Source organism: Phytophthora infestans, genomic scaffold, assembly GCF_000142945.1.
Source record: "Phytophthora infestans T30-4 supercont1.41 genomic scaffold, whole genome shotgun sequence".
NCBI lineage: Eukaryota > Oomycota > Peronosporomycetes > Peronosporales > Peronosporaceae > Phytophthora > Phytophthora infestans.
In genome coordinates this window covers 1,334,826-1,351,269 of record NW_003303718.1, presented here as the reverse complement: position 1 = coordinate 1,351,269, position 16,444 = coordinate 1,334,826, and the positions used below count along the sequence as shown (strand labels likewise).

Genomic DNA, 16,444 nt, shown 5'->3' with positions numbered 1-16,444 from the left:
TCGTAAACGACGTACGACTCGCAGATGGACTGGCCGTCGTAGCTTTCCTGTTGGTCGGTATCAGTAGGCTGTGCAAGGCGACTTCGATTTGTCTTACTGAATTTTCCCAGACTATCCCAGGACGATAAAGACGCGAGAGCAGGAGCTGTTACAAGAGGCTTCTGCGCTTTAATGACGGGACTCGAGCACTTTATTTCTACACGATCATCGCTTGTAGAAGCCTCTTTCGCATCCCTTGAAGTACTTTGAGTACTGTAGAGCGGCTTCCCCTGTCGTCGACGACTGGTTGTACTGCCATTGGATGGTTTCTCGTCTGCAGTCCACGTATCAAGCTCACTAGATCGACTTGTAGCTGGTAATCGCTGGGTTAACAGTGACGAAGGAGTCGATCCAGATAGCCACAGTGGAGTTCCACTGACTGACTTCGCAGCGTTTGTCTCGTCCACTCGAGTTGTTAGGTGTCGCTCGGACGATACAGAGCTCTTCTCATTACGAGATGTACGCGAAGTCTTCTTTGCCGAGCCCAGTAAGTCAATCCACGTGCAGATATTGTCGTCCTCGTCACCAAAAGTTTCAGGAAGAGAGCCCGTCCACACCGTTTTGCCACTCACTAACACTTCGACGTCCCGAGTACAAGCAATGTGCGATCTCTTTGCAATAAAATATTAAAAAAATATTAGTTTTAAGAACCACCTCATAATGAATAAAAAGTTACGCACACTGTTAAAATTCCATACGCAAAGTTTACTGGGGCTGGAAGGAACCTGGAAGCGGATGACGAGAACTCCTGCAAAAAATTGTCAGACAATTTGTCAAAAAATTATAATAAGAAGTGAAATTTGTTACCTGCATCTCCGAATCGTCCAAGCCACATCTCCTTCTCCTTGTTGGTCTGCGCAACACCGTTAAATAATCTCTGCAGTCCACGGACCATGTCATTTGTCTTCGGTAGCGGTCTACCCGTTGGTTGATCGTGAAGCTGCAGAGTCTCCAAGTCTACAGAAAGGTCATCGCCATTGAGGTCATAGACGCAGATCTGAGTGAGCCCCACCGCTCGTGTTCGACCCCATGTCGACAGCAACTTTACGTGAATATCAAAAGTAGCACCGGTCTCGAGATTCGACGTCAAAGACAAATTGAGACGTGGCACTAATGACACGGATTTTGAGTCGCCTTGAGCTGAAATTTCCCCTTGTTCCGGAGCTGTCGATGTATTCTTGGCGTCAGCATATAAGTCACCATCCCCCTGCGGAGATTCTCTGCGCTTTTTTGTCTCTCCTTGGATTGTTAAATCAGTGTGTTCGTCTACTTTAGCCACACTTTCAGTGGGTTCAACAGCACTAGTCTCGTCCTGCAGTGCTCGTAGTTTTGCGAGACGTTCCTGTCGTTTGACTTCCATGAGTCTTTCGATCTCACGCTCTTCATCCTCTAATTGTTTCATCATTTTCGCACGACGCTCGGCTGCTTCGTTCAGTACACGATGCTTCTCTTCTCGCTCATGAAAAAGACGTTCCTTGATTTCTTTTTCGTACTCATCTTCTAGTTGTAATTGCTGTTCGACCAAGTTATTCACTGGAGCCACGGAAGCGGCCGATACAGCTTCGGAAAATTCGCTATCTCGCTCGTTTGGTAGTGGTTTGGGCGTATTTAGTGTCGCTGAAATCTCCTTCCAAATTTCAGGATCGCCAATCGAACTTTGTAAAACTTTCACGTCATTTTCATTCTGTTCCCCACTCTGAAACTTTTGCAATACATCGACCAATGCTCGTTGCTTAGACCGTGAAAGATGTTGAATAATCGCAAAAAGCTCTTTAGTTGTCTTGGAGAGATCGACTTGTTCAATTTGTGTATCCATCTCACGCTCGTCTTCTTCGATTACCAGCTCCTCCAAGCGTCCACGTGTGTGTTCCTTCTCGTCTTCTTCTTCAAACTCCTCGAATGACTCCTCCAAATAACTGTCTTCTTCACCTTCTCCATCTTTCTCCTCAATCTTCTCTTCATGTGTCGTAAGACGGAAGAGTGGCATTCCGTCTTCGTGTTTAACAGCGACGTCCATCGGAGCTTTAGGGCGACTCCACTTGGCTCTACGCACTGCATTCTTCTCCTTCTCTTCGCTTCCGGATGCAACATAGTTTAACGTCGTGGACGGTGCTGATTTGCATTTAGAGAGCTTTCCTGGTAGTTTTGTGGGTAGAATCGTCGTGGCCGACCTGGTGTTTCTTGAGCTTAAAGAGGACGACGAAGTGGACTGTGCAGCTCGTGTTGGGACGTTAAACGCCGTTACGAAAGCTTCTTCGCGTTCGTGAAGACGGTCGTTCTTCTTTGAGGCGGCAGCTAGGCGCTTCTTCACTCGGTTCCTCTCCTCGAGTACTTTTATATACTGAAGCTGCTTTGTGAGGACGGGATCTGCTTTAGCCTCGAGGGCGTAGGAGCTACTGGGAGGATGAAAGTCCTGCTGCTTGTCCCATCGCTTCCGCTCCGCCATCTTCTCGTTAGCAGATGTACAAGATCGTTTGGAGACCGACCTTTAGAGACGCTCTAATGATGCAAAGCGACCCACTAATGGTCACAAATTTAGAGCCGTTTCGTGGCTCCGGACAGTCCATGCATTGCTGATCGCGGTACATGTACCGGTATTGAGACGGGAAGATTCCCTTGCCACAAACATTCGCGCATGATCTACATGCATTCCGATGGACTTCATTTAAAAGCCCATTGAATCATTCACAAATTTGCATACGTCAAGCAGCATCTTCATTTCTTGCATCTCCGGCGTGTCGTCCGCTTCAACTCCCAGATCTATTGCTCAAGATGAAGTTTCTCAAGTCTCCGTTCGATAAGAAGTCTCGCAACGGCGCCGATCGTGCAGGTGGTGCCGTGGTGACTAGAAAGCTGCCTCCCATCGACTTAACACGGACGACTCATCCTATCACGAGCGCTGGCAACGGGGGGAAGAAACCCAGAGTCGGGAACCTCACGCTGTACATGCTGCTGTCCTATATTTGATTCCGAGAAGCATCAATTAACTGTGATTCTTTTTTAATTTGTTGCATAAATAACTCAACTCTGTGTGCTAAGAAATTATAAGTGTGTTTTATCTTTTAGCTAGCTTAGAACCAAGCCAAAATGGCTACATACACAAAAGAACTTGGCAGAACGAGATCAGCATTGCTGTGTCATACAGCTGTTCGAGGCCCATGTTAGATTGGCGATCCTTGTCCTGTAGACTACTGATTATGACCAAGCCTGAATGCTTGCCAACTACAGGCTGTAGTTGGCAAGCCTTCAGGCTGGTCATAATCACTTCAAGCATTTGGTTGATGCGATGATGCACTGGGGATTATCTCTGCTTGCTCCTTCTAGCAGAGCTAGACGATGAAGCGTTGTTCATTTTTCAATCTGCACTGCAAGCACCCCCCCCCTTCATCTCCCCACGCAAGCTCACCGTCATTATGAGTGCACAGCCAACTTTCAATGGACCGTGGGGCAACGGTCCCAGACCCACAAAGGAGCAGATTGACCGCTGGACGGACGCGAGTGCGTTAATTCCTATCTCTGTGAAATGTATGACTTATCTCTAACTGAACGTCCTGACTATTCCAGCTCGGCCAAGTGCCTCGAATACGTCAAACAACACGCAGAGCGCGGCAATCCGACCTCCGTCATCAACTGCATCGACGAGTTCGCGTCCACGAACCACATGATGAACATTGGGCAAGTCAAGGGAGCCGTGATTGACGAGGAGATCCGCAAGAAAAAGCCAGTCGTGATGGCAGAACTGGGCGGTGAGGTTGCAGCGCGAGGTCGTCGGCAAGGAGTCGCATTACTGTGTTTGTGTGTTTTGTGTGTAGTTGTACTTCATCGACCACGAGAAGACGGTCTATTTGTCCGATCTAAAGCTGATTATCGGCAGTCAAACGTTGGCTCCCGGCTCTGTTATTTGCTGCAGACAACGTGGTGAGACCTGGTGCGCCCGACTACCTCGAGTTTATTGAGAACAACCCTCAATTCTCGACTGAGCGCCACACGATCAGTTGTGGACGTGACGGCCTATTGCTGCCAGACCTTTCCATCGCCACATCCTTAGGATAATGGTATCCACAACCTTTAGGATGTGGGTGTCAAGTACTTTTCTATTTGTTTTAGAGTACTTTCATCGAAACATATTTTTTGCCATGTCATGGGATCTGGAACATAATTGCACTGTTATTTGGACCTGGTGAGCATGTACAAATACTGGTCGACGATTCTGTCGGCATTGAAGATATGCGGGGAAGCTAGCGTGTCCAGATGGACAGCGTCGAACCCGAATAGCTTTTTCGCCTTGATAAAGAACGATAAATCGTGCTCTTCGTGGCCTGGGACGTGGTGGGCAAAACTTACAAATACCTGTCAAGACACAACAAATTTCGATCACAACATTAACAGACAATGCGATTCATATAGAAGAAGAACATGTCGCACCTTTCCTCCAGGTGACAGACACGCGTCGATTGATTTCAGCAAGTCCTCATGCTTGGGAAGCCAACAATAAATAAGACCATCTTCAAATTTCACCTCAGTAATCGAAACTTACCAGGTCATGCAGCCATAGACACTCTGCAACAACTGCCACATCAAATTGAGCTTTTGTCGAGTCGTCTGGAGTTTCAGACTCTTTTTGCTCGTCCAACACGGCAGACGGGGGAGCATCAAGACATTTCAGCAACGCAGCTGTGTCACTACCCCAGAGATGTCCCCGTACGTCACGTCTCCCAGTCCCCAATAAATGTGCGTTACGCTTGATATTCGTTTCAATGTTTTTCAACAATAAGTCGTTCGGGTAATCTGCAAAAGACCACTCCAATACGTAAATAAATTTTAAAACACTAATGAATCCCCTCTCACCTGTCATAACAGCCAACTTTGCACCGAAATGGAGTGCCACAAGCGACGGCAGTGCCCTGTAGAATAATTAACAATGATCGTCTGTAAGTTCCCTCGTATCTTACGTTGCTTTCACTGAAAAACCCACGAAGCTGCGCCGAATTCCACGACCCTCCGACCCTCCACCAGCTCGGGATGTTTGGCGAAGTGCATGGCGATGAATTTCTGGACAGCGAAATGTAGCATTGGATTAGTAGATTAAGTTGCAATGTTGTTCTTCGCACTTGAGCTGCAGTAGCAACGCACCGCTCCGTTCCAGACAGCGCAAGCGAAGAGCGAACCGGGGATGCCACCGTCATCGTCCGCTACTGAGATGCGAAAGTGCGGCGTCGAGCTCCCCACGTCCAGCCCCTGCACAAAGTCTTCTGGGTCGTAGCCATTGTCTTCTCCGTTCTGCAAGAACAGCGTGCCAACGACGTTGTCCTCGGTCTCCATCATGAGTTCTCAAATTGGATTTTAGTTTATTTGGTTTTTGGGTATATTGAACGACCCACCTCCCATCATTTTGTACATGGGAAATATCTCACATTCAGGCGAAAAGTGGGCAGATTTGAACTCTCTCAAATGCGCTTGTTTCGCTAAGGTGTTCTAACGTGATAACAGTATAACATATAAGCATAGTGAGGTGGTTCTGACGTCTTAGGTCCCAGTAATAGTCAGGTTGTGGCTGTCAAATGCTACCGCCCAACGGTACTTTTATCGCTTTATTTCTTAAAAAGTAAAATAAATTGATTGTCGGGGGTTTGTAGACAGCTTGTCAACAACCGAACAAAAAACGAGATGTGCACGCTGCCTTCATGCATTTAGAGCGTGTGTTCGGCAGCATGTCATGCAGTGAAGAAGCTGTTTAATGTTTAGTTTGGTGCTTACGATAAAGAGGACATAAATCTGCGTCTTTTAATGCAAATTGAAGATACTGAGTCTTATCTTTTCGTTTGGTCAATATTTTTCTGATATGGTAGAGCAAAATTCCTAATATATCCGCCGCAAGTTATCTAAAGAGACAAGCACGTCCTGTAGTCGTATTTTTTCGATTGCGTGTTGTATCTATTTACAATTCATGGCAAACAACCTCTGCATCAATACCCAATTTTGGGCGACCTCCGAAAATCCTGCCTGGTTTGTGGTTTGTGCACACCGATTTGTTCCGTACCATAATCAAGTCTGGTTTTAACCGTGTGTCGACTTAATGGTTTTTTTTTCTCTTCTTAATAAGCGCACTTACTTCATTCCGCAATTGTTCTCACCGTACTCAACTAATCGGTTTCAATCCCAGAAAGAATAATATGCGATGCGCATTCATCTCCATCTCCAACTTAAACCATTGTCCTGCTCGGGAAAGGCAACGCTCTTCCGGACGAGGTGGTATCCTCGGAGGGGTTTTCGTCTGTTCATCACTTTGCTGGAATCCAAAAGAGGTCGCTCCGTATTTATGAAGAAGAAAGAGGCGACAATATCTTTAGGAAGTCCGAGACGGCCAAAATGAAAACGAAATGGCTGCGCGACGTGACTGTGTATGACGAGATTCTTGGAAAACCCGGCCTCCACACAGCTTTCGGAATGTGGAAACAATTTGGGCATCCCGAAGACAAAATCTCGCGTGCGATGAAAAAGCTTGGCAAAACTCCAAGATGAAAAAAAGTGAATTTAAACTAGAGCGATCCTGTTTTACCGTGTAAACACGAAGACGGTATTAATACCTAAATGTAATAAAACAACGTTACAAGCAGCTGCAAGCACAATAACGAGTAGGGACTGGCAACACTCCGCGCATTAAAGCAACAATACACATAAACCCGCACTATCGCTAATGGTTTTGCAGCGAGGGAGAATTTGCCAGCATATGAAAGTCAAGTTAAGGGCCTATTTGGATCCACCGCATTTTTTTTATCACAAACTGTTGACGGTTCGCAAACTCAACCTGCTAGCCGAAAATCGCGTTTGGCACCGCACGACAAAAATCGCAAAGGCCAAAAGATCGTGATCGCTGCCTTCTTTGCAATCCAGTGGTTGCAAACGAGCGGTGACCTTTCAGATTTTGGGATTCTCCATGAGTGAAGAAGACTCTGTCGCTCAGCTAGAGGATGCATCTGACGACGATGAAGACATCGTCCGTGTATTAGCTATCGTCGCCGGATACAATGGGCACACCTACTTTCACAGGCAGCCTCTCCACAACTCCATCCTGACGGGATACGATTGGGTAGCAGAGCTCATTGAAGAAAAAAAACCGACACGCATGTTCCGAAGCTACCGCATGACAAAGCCCGTGTTCAGACCCTTATGCGCTGCCCTTGACAATGCGGATCGACAGACACCCTGGTCCCGTGTCAGTGTAGAGGAGAAGTCAGCTATCTTCCTTTACAGTATCGCAAAGAGCGCCTCGAACAGCGATCTTCAAGAGCGCTTTCAACATAGCGGAGAAACTATTCATCGGTGAGTTTTCAAATTGTTGTTACGTCCGTGCTTTGGCTAACGCTTTGGTGTCACTTAAACAGGCATTTTTACCGTGTTCTTGATGTTGTATGTAACATGGCAAGTATGTATCTCGTCCAACCAGCCACTCCGTCACAGCTGCTATAGAACGAACCAGCATATGTTGGCCAGTTCGATCAATGCCGCCTTACCTTTGGTGGCACGCACATCCCTGCCTACGTACCCAGCGAAAAAGCGAAGCCATTTCGTGATAGGACTGGTAAACTCAGTCAGAACGTGTTTGCTGTGTTTACATTCGACATGCAGTTCGTCTACGTGCTGTCAGGTTGGGAAGGTAGATATAATATTTTTCTATCTTACACTTAACGCATGAGCTAATAAACTCTATACAGGTTCTGCAGCAGATTCGACGATGCTTGCTGACGCAAGGCGTAAGGGATTTAAGACCCCGCCGGGCTTGTTTGACCTCGGTGATGCTGGATACGGTCTAACCACAGAGGTTATGACTCCATATCGTGGTGTTCGTTATCATTTGAAGGAGTGAGGACAAACAGAAGAAAGGTGAGTCTAATGTTTTTTTTTGAATCTGCTAAAATGCTAGCGCTAGGTTGTGCAGGCCTCATAACTATAAAGAATTGTATAATCTAAGACACGCGCAAGCTCGCAATGTCATCGAGGGGCTTTTGGCGTGTTGAAGCAGAGATTTCCTATCTTGAAGCAAGCGCCAGAATATTCGGTAGATACGCAGGCAAAAATTGTTCGAGCTTGCTGTGTTCTCCACATTTTATTAGGCTTCAGGAGGATTTACCTGATGACCCAGAAGGCGAGCTGGAAGAAGAAGATTCCGACGATAAACGTCCTGATACCTACAACCATGAGAGTAATACCACTCGAAATTTTCGGCGAGCGAGTAATCTTCGTGAGCTACTAGCTAAGAACATGTGCGATTCGTATGTAGCTTTTCAGCGTTAATGAATTAACATGCAGCAATGAGTTCGTGCTCTTGGCGCCTAGCTCTTACTGAGCATTTTGAAGTTGCTTATTCAGCCATGCATCCCGGGCTGGTCCGGCCTCCATTACCAAAATTCCCTTTGCCTTTTTTTCGTCCAGCATCACGTCGAAAGCTCGAACAAGATTTTCCGTTTGTAGGTCGTTGGCGTAGTCCTTCTGCAGCAACTTGATGGCACGCTGCAATGGTGACAGAGCTCGCATCTTAGTAGTTCTATGGCGCAATTCCGTAGCAACCTCACTAATTGCTTCGGCAATTAGTACACCCCCGTTTTCGTTGCGTCTTTTCTTGGCACCTTTACTGCTTACTGCCTTGTGGGTAGCAGCAATTATTGGTTCTGGTGCAGGCTCCGAATCTGAGCTTGTAGCTTCGTCACTAGCTACAGGCCCAGAAGATGTTGCTGCTTGCGTTAGTTGCTGAGAAGATGGGCATGTAGCAATGTCTCCTGGGCAAGGTTCTTCGGAGGCTAATGCATACTCTCCGGTAGCATATGTTCCCTCAACGAGGTCACGAAGGTCGTCAAACAATGACATGGCCTTCCTGCGGTAATCAACAACTTTTGGATGGCTCTGTCCACAGTGAAACATTAGTCAAAGGCGGTTTGTCAATGGTTGTAGTGCGCAATAGTTGTACCTTGACATAATCATCCCAAACAGAGTCATGCAATAGCACGACATGACGTTCATCATCCCAGCCAAATCCCGACCCGTCCAGCATCGCCTTGATCGACGTATAGATGCCTTTCAGCTGTAGTTAAGCGAACGTATCATATTCAGAGCCTGTAAAAGAAAGCGCTGTAACCGATTTACGTACCGCTGTCAGTCTGGACTTGATCTGCTGCCTCGACATCTTCGACCGAAACGGGTGTTGAACGCAGCTAGTGCCTCGGTCCACGCTTCCTTCTTGAAGCCGCTGTCAGCACTCTTCCCTGCTTGCGCTTGCTGCGTCATGGCATCTACCAGGGAGGCATCTTTCGCGCTGTCCCAAGACGCGCGCTCTTGGTCTTCAGACGCCATGTTTTGGCGCCCCCACGAGGGAACATTGCGATAAAAGTTTCTGGTCAGAGTAGCAAGTTTGAAATCGCGATCTTTTGTCTAAATCACGATCTTTTGTGCGGTGTATGGAAGCGCCATGTTAGCCCCAACAATTGCAAATTACAGATGTAATTTGATTATGAAGATCGCGGTCCTATTTGGAAGCACATTTTTTTTGAAAAATCACGATCACTCGAAAATCGCGATTTAGGGCCCTAAATCGTGATCTAGTTTTGGATCTAAACACCGCCTAAGATAGTGTAACATCGGCGTAAAAACCATTCTCTGTCCAGCATAGTTCGATCACCTCAATATGGCACCGAACCGGACAACTGCCTCCATTCACTTTCTGTTGTTTAAAAGGTCCGGTACCCATGTCCATCTGAACTTGGATAGATTCAGTCATTGAATGATTGAGCCCCTCAATGGCCTTAGCAATCACGCTGGTCTAGTTTTTTTTAAGGTTAGAACATACTGTTGTTTCAAATACTCAAATATTGCCGCAGTAGTACTAACTGTAAATTGATCAAGACGTCGAGCTAAAGTCAACTCCTGCTTTAGCGTCCTATTGGCTCACGAGCAATTCATATCCAGAAAATGACTGGTCATATCTGCCGTGGGCTATTAAACACTTAGTATACCCGCTGAGCTACGAAATTCCATGCTAGGAACTGCGCGCAACGTGTAGTGATGTAAACACACTTGAACGTTGACCGAACGATATATGTTACCCGAACGTCGTTTTGTCATGATTCAACGTGACGTCACCAGCCTACGTCACTGGTTTGACGTTACCCACAAGTTCAACACATGTAGCCAACAGCTAGCTAAATGACATAGTGTCCAATTTATTCCGTTTTTACTTTGCCTCACCACGCGAAGAGCGACAGCTCAGATCAACGACTCTTCGATTCAAATATCACGGTAATGTGTTTATCCCCTTCAGCTGTGTACCTCTCTAACGTGAATGGATACAGCCAGGTTTGGTCATGTGGGGACAGCTAACTGACGCGTCCTGTTAGCTTTGAACAACGGCAGAAACGTTGGGAAGCCCAGATCAACAATGAACACTTCGGGAATTTTCTCAAGAGCGCATCGCCGTTTTAGGGTTTACTTTTTACACTGGAGACTTTCGATCGGGAGACTCTTCAGGTCGAAAGCGCGTGCATTGAAAGATTTATAACGAATGGCAAAAAGTAGTGCTTGTTCTTAGTGATAAATTTTGGGCTTTGAATTATCTGAAATTTATTTCACAGGGGGGTCAGTTATCGTAAAATAAAAACCTGGGTATTTATAAGAAAATGCATAAATAAATGAAGGGTATTATGGAAACAATACCATGCGTCTGATTATCCCCCCCCGTATTTATATGTTGGATATGACGACATTTACATAAAAAGAACGCTCTACGTGAGATGCACAGGTGTAGGGAAAATATTCACAAAAAAACGAACAAAAATTACAAAGATAGCCTAGGCAGAAAAGCCATATTGTTGCTAAGTACGAATAGATATGTGGCTGTAGAGTCTCCGAGAAAAAGAAAAACGATTATGGCGCCGCGACGGGAGACGCGCCGCGAGGCTGAAGCGTTCCGAGCGCACCTTGAGGAAAGGAGTACTGCCGACAGGCACCGCCTGCTAGCAGAGCACCGTGCATTTCTGAGTGGTGAGAGGCAAAACGACGCCGCCTTCGGAGACGAAACGAGGAACACGAGCGCTGAGCGGCCGGAGCGCGTACCCGCGTCAGGAATACATCTCCCTCCTACGGGAAAGACCGTCGCATACACTGAGGCCGCAAAGCAGCGCATGGCGGACCGTCAGGCTGAAAAGGCCGCGGCGAAGAAGAATACAGCTGCGAAGAATAAGGGCGGCCGTTCCAGCAAGACCAAGACATCCACGCCGAAGAGGTATGTAGAGTTCATGAAGTATATACTGCTTATGTGAACTGATCTGATGCTGTATGCATACTCTTTTATCCTAGCCCGGGCAAAAAGAAGATATCGAAGCGACAGCATTCTGCCCTGACTCGAAAAAAAAGCGAAGGAGCGGGAACGCGCTGCGCTAAAGGAACGACGAGGAGCCGACTCACGTAAACGCGCTCTTGCTGATCTGAAGCGAAAAAGATCAGCGGAGCCTGCTGGCTTGTCGGAGACGATGACTGGTACGTGTGAAAAAAAAACGCAAAAAGAGCGACACGAAAAGGTTAGCAATACGATCATGCAGCATATACTACTTGTGTTGACTAACATAATGTTGTATTTTTTGTGTGCATTTCAAGTTGCAGGTTCTCGTCTCAGTGCCGGGTAATTCTCCGATGAGAACCTCCAGTACTCATGTGGTGGATACCACCGCGGAAGAAGATGACTTGATCACCCCTGATGAGTCGTCGGTGGGCCTACCTGGAAGCAGGCTGCTACAGCGCAAGTACAGGCTCCTGACTCTCCAGATGGGTACATGGCTATATCATGATGTATGTAGCACATATTTGAAAACGATTATGTTGTATATTAACGCATTATTATGTAAATTGGTTTAGAAAGAGCACTGTCGCATCGGCCAAGCACGGACCAGATGAGGCCTCGCGCACGGTCGCGACTTTAACGACGAGGCACTGAATTCTGATCTTGATGGAGGGGACGGTGCTGACCTTGATGAGTGGTATATCGAAACGGAGACGGGGACGAAATTGAACACGCCGTCTGGTGTCATTGATGCGACTGCATCGCTAACACAGAGGGTGTTTTTGAAGACCCTGAAGAAAAGCCTGACCAAACACCTTCAGAGGAAAGTGATTGATCTTTGGATGGAGCTGTTCTAATGGTGCGGCAGAAGAAGAGATAAAAGAAAAAGGTAGAACGAGAGCGATTAGCGGAGGCGAAGTCAAAGCTGACGCGTGACTGGGGTTTAAGTAACCGCCAGCTGGGATATCATGAACAACAACGAATTGAAAGTGTTGGCTCTGGACGGTGACGCGCTGAAGAAAATGCGTGGAGATGGGTCGGTAAAGGTGAGGATGTGTCCAGGGACGAAGTGTTGCTCGGTGAAACAAAAAGACACGAGTAATTCAAGGCGGATGAAGTATTACACTGTATTGGACTATTGGTGGCGAGAATGCTTTACTCTCATAAACGACAATTCGCTGATCACTGGGCGAAGACTGCTATTGGTGCTATCCCGAAAGAGACGTTCGGGCAGTACATGTCGAAGGCGCGTTTCGACAGGATAATGCGGAGCCTGCACTTTACGGACAGCGCCGATTTGAGGGCGGAGACGGATCGAGCCTGGAAGGTGCGATCTGTGGTGGACACGCTGCAGCAGATCTTCGGCAGCGGGTACCACATCTCGCCTGTCATCTCGTTTGATGAAGCCATGATCCCGTCACGAAGCCGCCGCAACCTGACCCGCCAGTTTATGAAAGGTAAGCCCCACAAGTGGGGTACGAAGGTATTCATGACGTGCTGCGCAGAAACCGCGTATTGTCTTCGGTAAGTATCAGCGCTCTCCTGTGAAGGAGAGCTTTTTATGGCTAAGTTCTACATGTCATAGTATTATTTTCTAATATTTATTTATGCTGTATATACGCCATGGCAGACTTGAAGTATTTTGTGGAACTGATCAGCACACCGATGAGCTTGGTGGTGAGGCTCCAACGCTGTTCTCTGCTGACCCAAATTCTGGACCGAGCGCAGTCATGAAGAGCCTGACCAAAGGCCTTCCCCGTAAAGAGGAAGGCATCTATCATGCAGTCATCACTGATCGGTTCTACACGTCGGTTTAACTTGCGTTACAACTGCTGACAAGAGATGTGTACACCGTCGGCTTCATACAAACGAACAAGAAGGGCTTCCCCGCAGCGCTCGTTACAAACACTGTTGCACCACCGACAGGAACGGCCAGGGTCGGCGCTACCGTCGCAGTTGCCAAATGCTGCCCTAAACCGCAAGCTATGATGTGGTGGGATCAAATGCCCGTGTATCTATTATCTACTGGTGGCAGTAGCGCTGTTGAAGCGTGCAATCATCACATCCCAGGAGGACGGAGAATATCAGTACTGTGCCCGTCCGCGATGCGGGATTATCACCGCTGGATGGGCGGGGTAGACATCCACGACCAGGTGAGGATGCAGCGATATTCGCTGCAATTAGCGGTGCAGTTCCGCAAGTAATACCAAACGTTTTTCTAGGTTTGGTTTACATGGCAATTACCAATGCCTTCATCGTCTATCGCGTGGCCAAGCGACAAAGTGCGGGGCAGGCTGCGGATCATGCCGAGCTCCTCGAGGTGCTTCACGACCAGCTTCTCCAAGTCACTGCTGCCGATTTGGTCAATGAGGTATATACGACATGTTTGTGGGGAAGATGCTGCACATGTAGTATTTTGGCTAACGTTTTTTTCTTTATTGTGCAGGGGCATCCTGACTCGCCACGAAGAGACACATCTTCATCTAAGGAAGGGCACGTGCTAGTCAAGTTTCTAGAATGAAAACAAGCCGACGAATGCTTTCGAAAGCGCCCCCAGCATCAAAGTAAAGTTTGCTCTATTCGAAAAAAAAAGTGGGGGAGAGGAGCGCTACCCGCTTCTACTGTGAGCAATGCAGTGACGGTGAGAAACGGTAAGCACAACACTAGTAATTGATTGCTCGATTTGTATTGATATGTTTATGTGTATGTGCTGTGCAGGGTGTATCTATGTTATAAAGTACTACCCCAACAACAAGTACACATGCTTCCAGATTTGGCATGATTTGTGGAAGAACGGCGAGGAGCGCCCTCCTCCGCTCGTTGGCAGAGGCTGCCAAATGCGCCCGCTCGGCAAACCACGAAGCCATTCGCTAGAGCGTGACGAGGAAGAAGAGAAAAGTGAGCAGGAGGAGGAGAAGGAGGAAGTGGAGGGAGAGATGGAGGAGGAAAGCGACAAAGGCCCAGGCGTGGTGCAAGGCCGCCAGACGGCGGTGATTTAGTAGATGCGGTGGCCCACCAAGTATGACGTTCATTTGATTGCTAACCGCTTTTGGTCAAATGAAGTTCATAGCATCTTTTCTACATTTTGCAATAAATGTTTACCTTTACAAACTCAGGTAAAACCGCTCGTGGTTTGCTCTACTCTAATAAAAGCTGCGGAAATCATGCTGCATATACTCCCTGGCCAGTTCCTGTAGCCCTTCGGGTGATGGGTTCAGCTACATGTCTAAATGTAGATGTGTCAAAATTATAGGTAGCTTCCCGCAGTACACAGACGTTGGTCGTACTTATTGTAGGCTTTACTAAAATCTAATACGCCCTTTTCTTACATGTTGTAAACAGCTTTATCATGGCGTATATTATTCATAACCGGTACTCGAAAATACCGTAAGTGCGGGGGGGGGGGCTAATAAATTTTATTATCAGACACAGGTATAGCTCGTAAAGTATTACGTTAAGGATACATGTGTCGTCGTCATCGCGCTTAAGTTTGCTTATTTTACTATGGAAGGTTGCACGAAGAAACACGTAGGGGAACAGACTTCAGTCCCTGTCAGAATAATAGACACAAGTCGTCCTGGATTAGGTAGGATCCACGTAGGAGTCACTATGTTCCCCAGGAAAGCGACTTGGCTACGGCCCCACTGATACTTTTTGATCTTCAACTTGAGACCGGCCTGACGGAACCTCGTGAGCACTTGCCTCACACGCACTAAATAAGTCGGAAAGTCCTTGCTGAAGATTACACAGTCATCCAGGTAGCCTAAGCAAATACCACTTTAAGTCCACTAAGACCGTCTCCATCAACCGATCAAACACGGGTACAGCGTTACAAAGACCAAAACGCATCAATATCCACTCGTACAGACCATACTTGAACGTAAAAACAGGTTTATGTATACTAGCCTTGTCCATGGGAGCATTCCAGTGGCTAGACGCAATGACCATATTCGAAAACAATTTTGCATTCCCTAGTACGTCGAGGATATCATCGAACAAAGGCATGAGATAACAATCTTTCACGGTCACCGCGTTCAGCCTTCGGTAGTCGATACAAAACCTGATTCATCCGTCCGGCTTGCTTATCATCAGAACCGGACTAGCCCACGGCCTGTTCAAAGGACGAATGAGTTTGTTCTCCAAGTACTGCAGAATTTCAGCCTCCATCACTTCTCCCTCAGCTAATGACACACGGTACGGCTGCTGCTTGATCGGGGGACCATTACCCGTGTCGAAGTGAAAGTACAGCATCTCCGTTCGACCAGGCTTCGTCGATGACTCCACAAACATATCGTAGAAGCCGTTCAGCTCTGACCGGAACCTTCCGATGATGAACGGAAGTCGCGGCTAGCACTTTTAGCTTCAGCCGAACATTCAAGCGTCTCGTAGAACCACTTCAGTCAGTACTCGGGTCAGTTCAACTTACTCGCACTGGGCTCACTCACTCACTCTGGTACTTCCTCAGGTACTTTTAAGTACTTCGCTATGTCCTCCAATGACGGATCTTTAGTAGCCGCTGCGTTCACCTTCATCTAAAGCTTAAGTTCCAGCCTAACCGCTCTTCCAGCTCCTTGTCGTACTCTTCCTTCTCTGTAGCTACGTCTACTTTAACTGTTTCTTCTTCACCGGGGCCACCTATTTCCATGGCTTCTATTTCCAGGTCCGAAAAGAGACGAGAGTACGTAGCCTCCGGAGTTCCGTCGGCCTTATTCAAGTCACAGACGACCTCATCAAGGTCAGGGACGGAGGCAGCTTCTCCCTCGACCGCCTCTTCGACTACTTCTTACACTACCCCTTGACGACCGTTTCCTCGGGGTCATCCTTCAGCGTCCAAGCAGCGAACACAGTCTCCCCCACTCCAATTTCCGCGTCTTCTGATGGCCTCCAGCCAGCAGCCGGAGCCCACAGTTGCTTCAGCGCAGACTTAAGAGGAGGTTCCGCATCCAAACGGGGTTTATGACGCAGTCGAGGGAACGAGACTCCTTGGTTCTGGCTCGTCGGCTCAGTCCTCACGGCGAACGTAGTAGACAACGCTTAAGTGAGACCCTTCTCCGTCCACACGGAGTTTCCCTTTAGTCA

At 47.5% G+C, this 16,444-nt stretch overlaps 4 protein-coding genes across 4 annotated transcripts; 1 reads left to right on the top strand and 3 right to left on the bottom strand.

Moving 5' to 3' along the window:
• Window positions 1-336: 336 nt before the first annotated feature.
• PITG_16155 (uncharacterized protein) lies at window positions 337-2,485 on the bottom strand (the record flags this gene model as incomplete). Its single annotated transcript, XM_002897873.1, has 6 exons — window positions 337-414; window positions 477-650; window positions 720-787; window positions 847-1,111; window positions 1,337-1,833; window positions 1,900-2,485. 6 exons carry the CDS (start codon window positions 2,483-2,485, stop codon window positions 337-339), a joined length of 1,668 nt encoding a protein of 555 aa, XP_002897919.1.
• A 967-nt stretch (window positions 2,486-3,452) lies between these two features.
• PITG_16154 (uncharacterized protein) lies at window positions 3,453-4,092 on the top strand (the record flags this gene model as incomplete). Its single annotated transcript, XM_002897872.1, has 4 exons — window positions 3,453-3,481; window positions 3,604-3,790; window positions 3,852-3,935; window positions 3,988-4,092. The coding sequence occupies 4 exons, from the start codon at window positions 3,453-3,455 to the stop codon at window positions 4,090-4,092; spliced, it is 405 nt and encodes a 134-aa protein (XP_002897918.1).
• A 329-nt stretch (window positions 4,093-4,421) lies between these two features.
• On the bottom strand, window positions 4,422-5,386 carry PITG_16153 (uncharacterized protein; the record flags this gene model as incomplete). Its single annotated transcript, XM_002897871.1, has 5 exons — window positions 4,422-4,469; window positions 4,577-4,827; window positions 4,888-4,943; window positions 5,015-5,091; window positions 5,173-5,386. The coding sequence occupies 5 exons, from the start codon at window positions 5,362-5,364 to the stop codon at window positions 4,422-4,424; spliced, it is 624 nt and encodes a 207-aa protein (XP_002897917.1).
• A 1,790-nt stretch (window positions 5,387-7,176) lies between these two features.
• On the bottom strand, window positions 7,177-9,811 carry PITG_16152 (uncharacterized protein; the record flags this gene model as incomplete). The annotated part of the gene is made up of 8 exons (XM_002897870.1): window positions 7,177-7,219; window positions 7,586-7,618; window positions 8,171-8,221; window positions 8,384-8,940; window positions 9,005-9,118; window positions 9,185-9,283; window positions 9,331-9,465; window positions 9,731-9,811. 8 exons carry the CDS (start codon window positions 9,809-9,811, stop codon window positions 7,177-7,179), a joined length of 1,113 nt encoding a protein of 370 aa, XP_002897916.1.
• Between the last annotated feature and the right edge of the window lie 6,633 nt (window positions 9,812-16,444).